The 12,585-nt window shown below is 52.5% G+C and overlaps 1 protein-coding gene across 2 annotated transcripts in view; it reads left to right on the top strand.

Annotated features, from left to right (window-relative positions):
• The window catches only part of Usp36 (ubiquitin specific peptidase 36), a 33,793-nt gene extending 24,812 nt beyond the window's left edge, over positions 1–8,981 (top strand). For both annotated transcript variants that reach the window (XM_031352538.1, XM_031352539.1), the window contains 7 exons: positions 313–443; positions 3,388–3,927; positions 4,774–4,970; positions 5,536–5,637; positions 6,197–6,312; positions 6,600–6,751; positions 7,095–8,981. In XM_031352538.1, the coding sequence (XP_031208398.1) occupies positions 313–443; positions 3,388–3,927; positions 4,774–4,970; positions 5,536–5,637; positions 6,197–6,312; positions 6,600–6,731 (1,218 nt within the window). In that variant the 3' untranslated portion in view covers positions 6,732–6,751; positions 7,095–8,981. The remainder of the gene's footprint in view (positions 1–312; positions 444–3,387; positions 3,928–4,773; positions 4,971–5,535; positions 5,638–6,196; positions 6,313–6,599; positions 6,752–7,094) is intronic.
• The last annotated feature ends 3,604 nt before the right edge of the window (positions 8,982–12,585 follow it).

Genomic DNA, 12,585 nt, shown 5'->3' with positions numbered 1-12,585 from the left:
AGTGTGGAGTGGGCATGTGCTGGGATGAGTGTGGAGTGGGCATGTGCTGGGATGAGTGTGGAGTGAGCGTGTGCTGGGATGCTTGTTGAAGTGTTCTTCCCTCTTCCTTTTTATTTCTAACCAACAACACTCTCTGGTTCTTCTTCTGCTGTCCCCCTCTCTCCACCAACCCTCCCCACCCTTTTTTTTTCTTCTGTCCCTTCATTCATCTTTTTGGGCTCATTTTATTTTATTTTCAATTTTATTTTCCCTCTTCACTCACGGACACCTTTTTTTAGACCACCAAGTTTTTATTTATGTCAATAACTACAGGCCAGCACCCTGTGGAGGGCGACCGGCAATGACATCGGTTCACCTTCCCCCTCAGCATTCTGCGACCTCACCTCCCCCATGAAAGCCACCTACCCCGTCGTTGCCTCCACTGGGCCTGTCAGTAAGACCAGGTGAGCTTGGGGACAAGCCTTGGGTGCGACTCCTTCCCTCCTGTGGTTCTGTGTACCTGGCTGGTGAGGAGCCATGGCTCATCAAGGACGGAGGCCTCTCCTGTCCATTCCTGTCTGGAAAAAGAGCATCCGCAGTAGAGGCAGATGCTGGTCTTCATGCTAGGCTTCATGCTAGGCTTCATGCTAGGCTTCATGCTAGTCTTCTTCATGCTAGTCTTTTTCATGCTAGGCTTCATGCTAGGCTTCATGCTAGGCTTCTTCATGCTAGGCTTCTTCATGCTAGGCTTCATTCTAGGCTTCATGCTAGGCTTCATGCTAGGCTTCATGCTGGTCTTCATGCTAGGCTTCATGCTGGTCTTCATGCTAGGCTTCATGCTAGGCTTCAGTCTTACATTTTTGCCTGCCTGCCCTGGGAACATTGTAACCTGGAGCACTGTCCTGGCTTTTAGCCCCTCAGGCACTCAGACCCCCTGTGACCCTGCAGGGACATCTTTCTTGTCAGCAGCATCTCTCCTCTCTTGGCTTCTGGATGCATGCCAGGCCTGGAGAAGGGGGACTGGGCTCTTGAGTGCTATAGAATTGCCTTTAATTTCATCCACGGATGATCTGCCCCAGTAAGCGCTGGGCTCCATGGTGCCTGTATCCCTTAGGAGTGCTGAGTGGCAGAGTGTGAGGACTCTGGCCCTTAGTCACCTGGGTTCACAGGGCACAAGTGAGGCTTTGCAACACTGTGGATCAGCTTGTCCCAGAATGTTGTGGCGTGACATCCATGGCTGCCCCTACTTCCACCATGAACATTCATGCATCCCATCTCTAACGTAATATTTGTGGGGTACCCTTAAGTGTTAAGGTCCCCAAGTGTTAGGGGGAGTTGTTCATTTTTTTGTCAGGTTTTATTCGTTTGAGACCATCTTAACACATAGATCAGGGTGGCCTCAGGCTTGGAGATCCTCCACCTGCCTCCTGAGTGTGGAGATTAAAGCCATGCACCACCACACTTGGTACAGCTAGTCTGTTTTAGTTATGGTTTAGATCTGTGTGTATGAATATTTTACCTGCATGTATTCTGTGCACCATGTGTGTGCCAGTGCCCACAGAAGTCACAAGAGGGAGCTGGAGAGATGGGTGGATGTGAACTACAGGATGGCTACTGCAGACTGAACCTGGATTTTCAGCAAGAGCAGCAACTGCTCTTAACTGCTGAGCCATCTTTCTAGGCCAAAGTAAATGTGTTTCTCTGCTGGGATTTTGTGTGTGTGTTGGGTGGCGGGGTGCACACAGGCCTTTTCTGTATAACAGGCCTGGCGGTTGTCCTAGAACTAACTGGGTGAGTAGACCAGGCTGTCCTCTTTAACTCAGAGAGTCCCGTCCTCACTGGAGTCCTGGGATTAAAGGTGTGTGCCACTACCCCGGCTAGTGTAAGCAGTTGTTAAGCTCTGGCAGACACTTAGTGATGCTAGAGCAGGCTGCACTTGAGTCATCTCTGGTCTGCATGGTGGAAGAACAGGCTCCAGGAATTCACCAAACCTGAGGTGACCACACAGGTGTGCCTCGTGTGCTCGCCTCTGCCTTAGCCCTCCTACAGTATCTGCCTCTGTGAAATTGGGGTTCCACTCTGCACCCCCAAGTTCCGAGGAGCATCCCTATGTCTGATGCTTGGCTTGTTCTGCTGTTCTGGGGGAGTTCAGCCCCTGAGGGAACAGCTACAGCCTCTGGGGACTAAAGGGTAAATCTCACAGGGCGCTGGGCTTTGTTTCAGCTTGGTTTTTCTTAGTGACATTTCCCCCGCTTAACACATTTGAGGTGGAAATCTGTTAGGCTTTGATTGCTTTGTTTTGCTTTTCATCTTTTGTTGTTGTTCTTACTGTTTCCTTGTTTTAAAGAGAGGGCTTTTGGTTTCGCTTTTGAGACAGTGTCTCAACTCTCGCCCTGGCTGGCCTGGAACTCACAGAGCTCCACCAGGCTCTTCCTCCCAAACACTGAGATTGAAGCTTAAGTCAGGTTGCCCCCCTCCCGCTATCTCTGTAGCCCAGGTTGGACTCGTGTTTGCTGTGTGTTGGAGGTTAGCCTTGCCCTTCTGATCCTCTCCTCATTCCCTAGATCTGGGACTGCAAGCGGGTGCTACCATACTCATTGTTATGCTGAGCTTCACTCACCTTAGAGAAGGGTTTTATCTTATTGTCTGGATTTTTTGGGGGGGAGTGGGGTGGGTGGCATTTCAAGACAGGGTTTCTCTGTGTAGCCCTGGCTGTCCTGGAACTCACTCTGTAGACCAGGCTGGCCTCGAACTCAGAAATCCGCCTGCCTCTGCCCCCCCAAGTGCTGGGACTAAAGGTGCACCCCACCACCTCCCGGCTCTTATTGTCTCTTTTAAGACAAGCTGTCCCGTGGGTCAGACTTCAACTCATTTAGTAGTAAAGGCTAGACATGAGTGCTTAACTGTCTTACCTATACCTCCTAGTGCTAGAACGACAGGTGTGAAAAGCTAGGGTTTCTCATCCTCTGACCCGGGCTGGAGCTGCCCCAGTGCTTACTTGGCATGGCCCAAGTTTTTGGTTTCTTTTTCAGCACTACTTTAAAAAAAATGCTTTGAAACAAGAAACCAAGATGTGTTGCTTTTATTAACTTTGATGGAATTTGTGTGTTTGTGTCTAAGAATTACAGAGACAAAGTAACCTTTTAAAATTCTAGGATGAGTCTGGCATGCTGGAGCTCACCTTTAATCCCAGCACTCTGGAGGCAAGAGGCAGATCTCTCTGAGTTCAAGGCCAGCCTGGTCTACAGAGCCAGTTTTGGGACAGCCAGGGCTATATAATCCTTGTCTCAAATCCCATATCCGCACCAAACTCTAAGGTGTAAAGGGGGTGGGAGGGGTGAGGCGGGGAGTGGCGGGGAGTGGCGTGCGGGCAGATCCTCTGAGTGACTGTCTGTCCACTGTCTACAGGGCTGCCGCCCCTGCTCCCCGACCATCCTCCCACCCCCACTCTGCATCTCTGTCCAGTAGTAGTCCCAAGCCCTTAGGGACATCGGAGCCACAGAGCTGCTGCTCTTCTGCCTGGACACCCCTGCCTCAGGTCAATGGACACTTCACGTCCCACTCATACCAACTGCCAGAGGCCAGCGAGGCCCTACACAGACCCTCCAAAAAGAGGAAAAAGACCCCTAATGGAGATCCCCAGAGTCTGGGTGTAGACACGGTCCTCCCACAGTGCCTCAGGGGAGCACCTGCAGCAGCCTGCAGGAAGAAAAAGAAGTGCCTGGAGGCTGAGGCTGCCACAGCTCCCCCGCTGGAAGGCCAGTGTCAGGACCAGTCTTGGAGTCCCAGGGGCCAGAAGGAAGAGGGTACGCAGCCCCAGGTAAATGGCCACCACGTGAGTCACATCCTGGACAATTACCATGTGAGCAGCAGGAAAAAGAGGAAGAGGAAAAGATCAGAAGGGCTCAGCCAAGAAGCCACCCTGTCCCAGGGCCTGACTCAGCATAGGTAAGGGCGTTGCTGGGATGTGCCTGAGGCCTTCCCTAGTGGTGTGGGTTAACAATATAGTGCCAGCCTGGGCACTAGTGAGTGTCAGTTCCCCACACAGGTGGAAGAGGGTGGTCCAGGGTCGGGTGGCCCCAGGCCAGGCTGTGTGGTTTGGCAGGGTTGCAGTAGCATCCTGTGTGCACAGTGTACCTGCTCTGGATAGAGCAAGAGAACCACATGGTGTCTCTAACATCATGCCTAAGTGTGTCCCTGTGGACAACAACCCTCATACAACACAGCCACCACACAGCACTGCAGGCAGTTCTCCCTGGGGGATGCTAGGGTAGAGCGTTGGTTGGTTGGCTGTCTGTCTGTCTTATGTACACTGGTGTGAGGGTGTCAGATCCTCTGGAACTGGAGGTCTAGGTAGTTGGGCGCAGCTGTGTCCATGCTGGAAACTGAACCTGAGTCCTCGGGAAGAGCAGCCAGTGCGCTGCACCATGGAGCCATGTCTCCAGCCCCACTGTGGTTTTGTTCTAAGTGCTTGCCTTTTTTTTTCTTTTGTTTCATTTGTTGCTCTGTGTGTGTGTGTGTGTGTGTGTGTGTGTGTGTGTGTGTGTGTGTGGTGTATATGTGTGTGTGGTGTATGTGTGTGTGTGTTTGCATGCACACACATGTACACATGTGAGCATACTTGCTCACCATAGAAGAAGTGGCTAACCTGAGGTGAGCAGGCTTGGTGCCAAGTGCCTTTATTATTAGCCGAGTTCTCTCACACACTCTTGAGGCGGAGCTGCCGCTGAAGGAGCTGCTCTGCCCGCAGTGTTTCTGGAGGGCTGATCTGCTCCCTCCTCTGGCTTTCCCCAGCTGTTCCCCTGCAGACCACAGTGAGCCTGAGGCCAGGACAGAGTCTCATAAGAAGAAGAAGAAAAGACGGAAAAGAAAGCCTGAGCCACAGCAGGAAGAAGAGAGCGAGCATCCAGAAGGCCAGAGGAGCCCAAGGCCCAGTGTCACCCCAGTCCCTGGGTCGAGTGTGAATAGCCACCCTCCTAGTAACTGCCTGGGTAAGGATCCTACTGATAGCTGCAGAGGTGGCAGCTTACCATTCCCCATTGTGGGCAACTAGGAGCACTGGCCATGGGTTTCCACCAGTAGACAATCAGTCATTTTAGAGAAAAGACGTGTCTGGGCATAGTGGCCAAAGTGTATAATCCCAGAGCTCAGGAGGGAAGGAAGCAGGCAGAGCTAGTCTGTCTAGTATGCACCCTGCATTCTGGGCCTGGGCTGCGGCTCCTCTCAGTGGTACATGGCAGAGAAAAGCTGCTGATGGCTTACAGTCTGGAAGGCAGAGAGAGCAAAAGGTCCCAGCTGCATCAAGCTTTTGTGTTAGCCCGAGGCTGGGGGTGGGGCATCTCTGTTCTGGGGTGGGGGTGGGGGGCATCTCTGTTCTGGGGTGGGGGTGGGGGCATCTCTGTTCTGGCTTTTTGCCATTTCCTTTTGTCAGGAATGGGCTTGGGTAAGATTATCACTAGGGAGTGAGCATCTACTGGCACCAGATTCTGCAGTGCCACGACCAAGCGTGTGGTTGTTTTTTCAGTCACTTGATTCTACTGTGTCCTATGATTTCAGGGCTGGGACAAGCACCTCTCGTTACCTGGAACAGAGATGGAGAACCCGATGTGGTCCAGGAGTTGCTTCAGGACTCATCCGATAAGGCTTATGGGAAAAAAGGTGCGGTCTGCGGCTGGGTGGCGCTTCCTAGAGACTGGCTCCTCAAGGTTGTCAGGGTAGGGGTGGGGTGCTGGGGTGCTGTGAGATGTGGCAACTGCACTCTGGGTTTAAAGACTCAGTTGTTTTAACCTGGCCCCAGCGGTGGCACAAAGGCAGATTCTATTCAGATCCAAAAGGCCCAAGAGCAGGACAACATGGGGAGTAGAGGCCCAGGCCAGCTGAGCAGAGTGTCCGGTGCCAAGGGCAGGATGACGAAGCCCCTCCAGCAGTAGTGTTGGCACCCTCGACTGTGGCCATGGTTTACAGGGCAGACTTGGAATGTGAACAAAAGAGCCTTTCTCTAAAGTGGGAGCACACAGGTTACAGAGAGGAGATTGCAGTTGGAGTCCACCATGCGGTCACACCATAGGTCATATGACCTCCCTTCATTTTCTTCTGTTAAGAGACAGTCAGAAACCTAGAGTGGTTAGAATAGATGGGCCCTGGTAGAAAGTGGGTCCTGAGGACAGTCTGCAGGTGACTGGGACCCAGGGACACTGACAGAATGTGTCTTGTACAGTTTTGACCTGGGACGGCGAGCCTTCAGCTGTCAGTCAGGACGCCATCAAAGACAGCAGGTTGGCCCAGACCCAGACCGTGGTTGATGACTGGGATGAAGAGTTTGATCGAGGGAAGGTATAGTGCGGGGTTGTGACCATGGGCTGGGGCAGCAGGCAGCCGTGGCTCAGCTTGTGCTTTGAACAGCTTGTTGTGCAGCCATGCACAGAGCAGTTGAGGCCAAGCCAGTTGTGTACTGGGGTACGCTGGGCAGGAAAGTAGGGGTGGCAGGACTGCCATCAGAGGGTGCTATACATGGCGTGGTAACTGTACCTATGTCCAGGAGGCACATGCTGTGTATGCAGTAAGCCTCCAAGGCTTAGAAGTGTCCTCTCTGGGAACTGTGACACTGATTCTTGATTTAGGAAAAGAAAATTAAAAAGTTCAAGAGAGAAAAGAAGAGAAACTTCAACGCCTTCCAGAGACTTCAGAGTAGACGCAACTTTTGGTCTGTGACTCATCCTGCTAAGGTGGCCAGCCTCAGCTATCGCCGCTGAGCTCACTGCAGTCGTTAGAGGTCAGCTTGAGTGTGTGTCTGTCTGCTGCGTATAGAGGTGGTCTGTGGTGTGTGTGTGTTGGTGTGTACCTCTGTAATGGATATCTGTCTTTGTTTGCTCATATGTGTACATCTGGAGTGCATGTAGCATGTATAAGTCTCTGGTGTATGTGTCTGGTATACGTGTGGTCTGATGTTTGTCTTGTGTGTGGGGTATATATCTGTGGTGTCGCGTGTGTCTGGTGCATGAGTTTTTTGTGTATGTCCTGTGTCTGTGGTGTGTTCTAGTTATCTGTAGGTGTTGACTATGTCTTTTAAGGGACCCAGAGATGTAATGAGATTGTCACATCTCTCTTCTCACCAGGAAGACCAGGTGCCTGTGCCACAGTGTCCAGAGCTGTCACATCACATCCTTGGAACTGTCTACTTGGACCTGAGGCGCGGCCTTGTGCAATCTCCTCTGCACTGAGCCTGCCATGGTGGAGGCTCCTGGTCCCACTGTTCACAGATGATCCTCTGATGGTTGAAGCTCACAAGAGAAAACCTGGCCTGTGGTGTGCACTGACAGTAACCTTGGAGACCTCAGGAAAGGCTGAGCCTCTTAGACCTCATAGACCTGGGGCTGTCAGACAAGGAGCCAACGAGGCATCTCCCAGCATGCCCTTCACTCAGAAGGGTGGCATTTGGTGGCGCCTTTTCTGGGGAGCCTCCCTTTGCTCTCTGAAGCTGGAGCTGTCTCATGGCTGTCCTCTCAGAGCGGCCTCTGTATGACTAACTGTCAGCTGCAGCAAGAGCAAGCCCCGCTGACTGCGCTGTCCCTACCCCCACCCCCAAAGTGCATCTCCTTGAGAGTGCCACTCCTAGAAAGCTGCAGCTGCTCAGCATGGGAGAAGCTCTTCCTCTCAGGCTGCCAGCCCTGCGGGGAGACCGGCAAGCTCCTACATCTGCCATGACCTGTGGGTCTCTGTCAAGGCGGTGGTCTTTGGAGACGAATTCTCCGTTATTTTACTACTTATGATAAAGCCTTTATTTTTGACCAGGCCTGTGGCTACCAGTAGCAATATGTTTCCCTGATATGCAGACACTGGCTTTGTTTGCTCAGTTTTGTGAGTGCTTTGAAGTTGGCATGATTGCCTTCCCTGTCTTTCTCAAGCTGCCCCTGTGGACTTAGTGTTTGCAGACAAGACTCCTCAGTGAGGGAAGACAGCACCCAGGAGATGGAAGGCGCCAAAAGGCTCCTCCTCATGGGGTGCATCTCTTCGTTCCCCAAGCCCTAGCCTGCTCTGGGCTTGGCTCCTTAGTCTGGGCCTCTTGGGAGGGGCGGGCTGCCTTCTCATTCCCATGTGTAGTGTTCTGTTCAGCTGCAGGCTCAGGGTCTCACTTGCTGCAGATGTGGGAAAAAGCGTTGTGTTCTCCGTGGCCCGGAGGTGAGGTCATGTTTCTGTGTGGGTGTTTCCTTCCTGTTTGTTTCTTTCCCTTTAGAAAAAGGAGAGAACAGTGCTGCAGGATGGGTCCGCTGGGTGAGCGAGTCTTCCAGCCGAATGTGGTGGTCTTTGTGTGGTTGCTGTTCTGGGTATCGTGTCCAGGAGTGTCTCGGAGGGAGGGAGGCACCTTTCAGAGGCAGGGATTGTCCTTCTGAGGTTCTGCCATCCTTCCTGTAGCAGCTGCTTCCCGGGTGCATTTGTTTTCCTTATGACGTTCTAGTAGAAAGTTGTAGAGCTGCCAGCACAGAACTGATCTGTCTCCTCTGTCTCCTCCAGGGGCGTACGTATAGTCCCTGCCTCTTGGGCAGTCATGATCCCCTCTGTCTCCTCCAAGGACATATAGTCCCTGCCTCTTTGGCAGTTGGGACCCCTCTGCCGTCCTGACTTCTGTCCGTGTTGCTGTCAGTGAAAGCAAGACCATTTCTTCCTTAGAAGCCATTAGGAACAGGCCATGGGCAGAATGAGTTCTTGGTGATGTACTGACATAATAACTGAAGCTTTCCTAAAAGTAGTCATTTTGTTGGATCAAATCAAATCAGTTTGAACTTTGTGCTTGGCAGTAGATGTGGCTTAGGCCCATTTGCAGTGGGCCACCTCCCTGGTGTTTCTGTTCTTGCTCACCTGCCTGTTAGGGGCTGTTTCCATCCAGCGTCCTGTGTGGCTGCATCTGTATGTGTGCAGGAACCCTGTATTCTTCCTCTTCCTCTTCAGGGGTCCCCAGATATTGCCAAGATCTTGGTGCAATAAAGTAATGCATTTTTTTGTGTCTGCCTTGTCCTTTCATTTTTTAAAAAGGTACATCCAAGCGGTGGCCAGGCTGTGTCCCTAGGTCAGGTGCGTCCCAGCAGTGGCCAGGCTGTGTCCCTAGGTCAGGTGTGTCCCAGCGGTGGCCAGGCTGCGTCCCTAGGTCAGGTGCATCCGAGCAGTGGCCAGGCTGCGTCCCCAGGTCAGGTGGATGGTTCCACACTGCTTTCGGGTGGTCATCCACAGCCGAGATGGGCAGCGCCATTGCTTGAGCCTAGGCTGTAAGAGCCATCTTGGACAAGAAGATCTATTTAAGTTTATCCCAAAACTGTATTTGTGTAGATTTAAGAGTGAAGACAATCACTGGTTCTGTAAACCTTGGGAGTGGTAGGGGAGAGTGCAAACAAAGCAGTGTCCACCGGGGCTCTGTCGTGCACAGGAAGTGGCATTATTCCAACGCTGCTCTGTCGTGAGGTTACCTCATGGATGGCAGTAGGGCGGCATGAAGATTTGGATCTGAGTTTGATTTACACACTGGCAGAGAATCTTGTCATCAACTGTTGTGGGACACTGCAGAGACATAAACAAGGACACTGACAGATTGTAGAACAGCTGTGGGGGTCAGTTAACTTACTGGTTTGTCTACAGTACATGAGTGACTCCCAGGCTGCTACACACAGGCATGGGTGATGACTTCCACCGCCTGGCAACCCTCTACAGTGTATATACTCCCACAACTCCAGAGACTATGGTAATGATGTTCCCAGCTGCCTGGGAGGAGCAGCAGGGACTGAGGGAGTAGATGAGGGTCCAGTGATTCCTCCCAACCCTTCCTTCCGTGGGGACCCCAGCTCTCAGCTGACCCAATTCTGCAGGTCTTTTGCAAGTTGTCCCAGCTCTTGACAGCAGCTTATGTTCCAAGGATAATGTTGTACAATACCATGTGGCTCAATAGTGTAGGCCCATCTGACTGAGTGCCACAGTATTCTCACAGCTTCCCCGGCCACAGTTTGGAGGCCTGGTGAGAAGACACGTGTGTTTTGTGTGGACTGGGGTTTCTTCATTGGCACAGTACTTTGTCAGTTGTACATGGAAATGTTGGCTGGGCCCTCACTTTCCATCCCAGCCTTAGTGGTTTGGTCCAGCAGAGAATCTGTCCTGAAAGTTGGGGTCAGACATGTCCTTCCCAGGGTGTCTATGAGCAGGAAGGTTCCAGTTAGGAAGGCTGCCCTCTGACCTCACGGCTCAGCTTAGTGGCTTCGCTCCAAGTGCCACTCAGCTGTCCATCTTGACATGGTACCTCTGTGGCCCCATCTTCAGGAGCTTCTGGAAGCTTCTGGTCTACCAGACACAGAGAGATTGGTCTTTAGCTTAGTCTTCTCGGGTGTTTAGCTAGACAAGATGGGAACAGAAAAGTAAATGTGTGTGAGATGAGGCCACTGTTGGCCATAAACTGGAGGTGCGCACAGTGCCTGCCTCCAGCAACCACACTGCCCAGGAGCAGTCAGCAGCCTGACACTGCTGGGGCACAGTGGTGACAGTGCCAAGAACACCTTTTCATTGCCACTTTTCCAAACCCCGGTATCCCTGGTACGAATGTGAATCCAAGTAGATGACTTTCCGGCAGCAGAGGACCTCACAGACAGGTGAGTGCTCCAGAGTGGAATGAGTGCTTTTAGGACACAGAACCTGGCGGGGGAGAAAGGTGTGGCCAGTTCTACTGGGAGGGCAATGGGAGAGTTCTGACATAGGGTCAGCCTGGGCTCCTGGGATAACTCTAGGCAGAGATAAAAATGACCTAAGGAAGTGGGACTGGCTAACCTGGTCTGACTGGCCTCTTAGACACCTGAACTGACAGTGTCTGCACCTGGAAAGGGGTGGAGTATGGAGGATGCGGGGTGACCAGGCCTGTGGAAGGCCAAGAAGTCTCTTCCAGTTCAGAGCTCACATTATATTTTCTTGTGACAAAGTGCCAACAAAAACAACTTAAGAAAGGAAGGGTTGGTTTGCCTGGCTCACTGTTTGAGCTTACAGCCCAGCCTGACAGGAAAATCATGGTGGCAAGAACATGAGGCAGCTGGTCCCATTGCATCTCCCCTCAGGAAGCAGAGAGAAACACAGGCACTCTACTTGTTTCTTTTTGTGCAATCTGAGTCCTCACTCAGCCTAGGGAATGGTGCCACCCAGAGTGGATCATCCCACCTCTATAAACCCAACTAGAAACTTCATCACTGGCCTGCCCAGAGATGTGGCTCCTAGGTGACCTTAGATTCTGTCAAGCTGGCACGGTTGACTGGGTGAACCCTGTTCTCCGGACCCTGTTCTCCATCCTCTCTCGAAGCCCGCTGTGGCCTGCAGCCACAGGAGCATGTACCTCTCTGGGGTGATTTGGGCCCCCGCTTTGTCTTCCATTCAGAATGGACCTGGCTCCCTTGTCCTGCCTTCCTCCTGGGTCTGACTCTCCACTCTGCTCCAGGTCCTAGCGCGTCACACTCTTCCCTCCACACGCAGCTTCGCAGCTTCCTTGTTTCGGCTTCTGGCTGTCTGCCTTCCCTTTCCGTTGTCCTCTGCACTCCATTCACGGCCTCATTCGGTTCCCATAGGTGATGTGTGTTTGCCTCAGGCTTCTCAGGATCGCCTGTCATTGCTCCTGCACAGGGCTTCTCTCATCCGCCACCACTCAGGGTGAGAGAGTGGGCACTCGCGTGCGTTTCACACTGGTCAAGCAGCTCTTTGGGAACATCCTGCTTGCAGGTTTATGGGCTGCCCCTTTGATCTGTTTGCTCCTGTAGTTGGCCACAGTCCCTGACTTCAGCCAGGAGCTGCTCCTCTCTGTGCTCACGTCTACACACATCTGTCCTGAATACCTGATCTAATTGGCTACTGCCTTGAAATGCCTTCCCTCCCCCAGCCATCCCCCTGACTTGGTGTCCTAACCAGCTCTCCAATTTCTCTGTCTCCCAAAACAGGAAACCCTGGCCTGGGTGGGACAGACAAGTGCCTGTGAGAGGTGATGTACCCTTGCTCTTAGCCAAGACATCCCTGAGGCCCCGGTGACCTTAGAGATCCTATCTGGGAGGTCCACCTCTACCCGGCAGTGCCTTAGGTCAGGGGCCAGCTCCTTCTTAGCTGACCGACTGGAGGCAGTTGTTTGGCTCGGTGCTTCGTCAAGGACAGCTGCTTTGCCTGGTTCCAGCTTTGTCAAGGCCGAGGTCAGATTTGACTGAGGTTTTCTTTATTGTTTTCTCTGTGGAGCCCGGGAACTTGTTCCGTGGACCAGGCTGGCCTGGGAACTTGCCCTTGTAACCCAGGCTAGCCTGGAATGCAGAGATCCTCCACCTGCTTTTGCCTCCCCAGTGCTGGGACTAAAGGCGTGCGCTACCACTGCTCCGCTGGACTGAGATTTTCCTTTTCTTTTTTTTTCTTCTTTTTTGGAGGGTGGGGGGTTCAAGACAGGGTTTCTCTGTGTAGCCCTGGCTGTCCTGAAACTCACTCTGTAGTCCAGGCTGGCCTCAAACTCAGAAAGACGCCTGCCTCTGCCTCCCAAGTGCTGGGACTAAAGGCGTGCGCTACCACTGCCTGGCAGGACTAAGGTTTTCAGACATGACTTGCTATCAGAAGAAGGGC

The sequence above is a fragment of the Mastomys coucha genome, unplaced genomic scaffold (genome assembly GCF_008632895.1).
Source record: "Mastomys coucha isolate ucsf_1 unplaced genomic scaffold, UCSF_Mcou_1 pScaffold5, whole genome shotgun sequence".
In the NCBI taxonomy this organism is placed as follows: Eukaryota; Metazoa; Chordata; class Mammalia; order Rodentia; family Muridae; genus Mastomys; species Mastomys coucha.
This window is presented reverse-complemented; position numbering and strand designations above follow the sequence as displayed.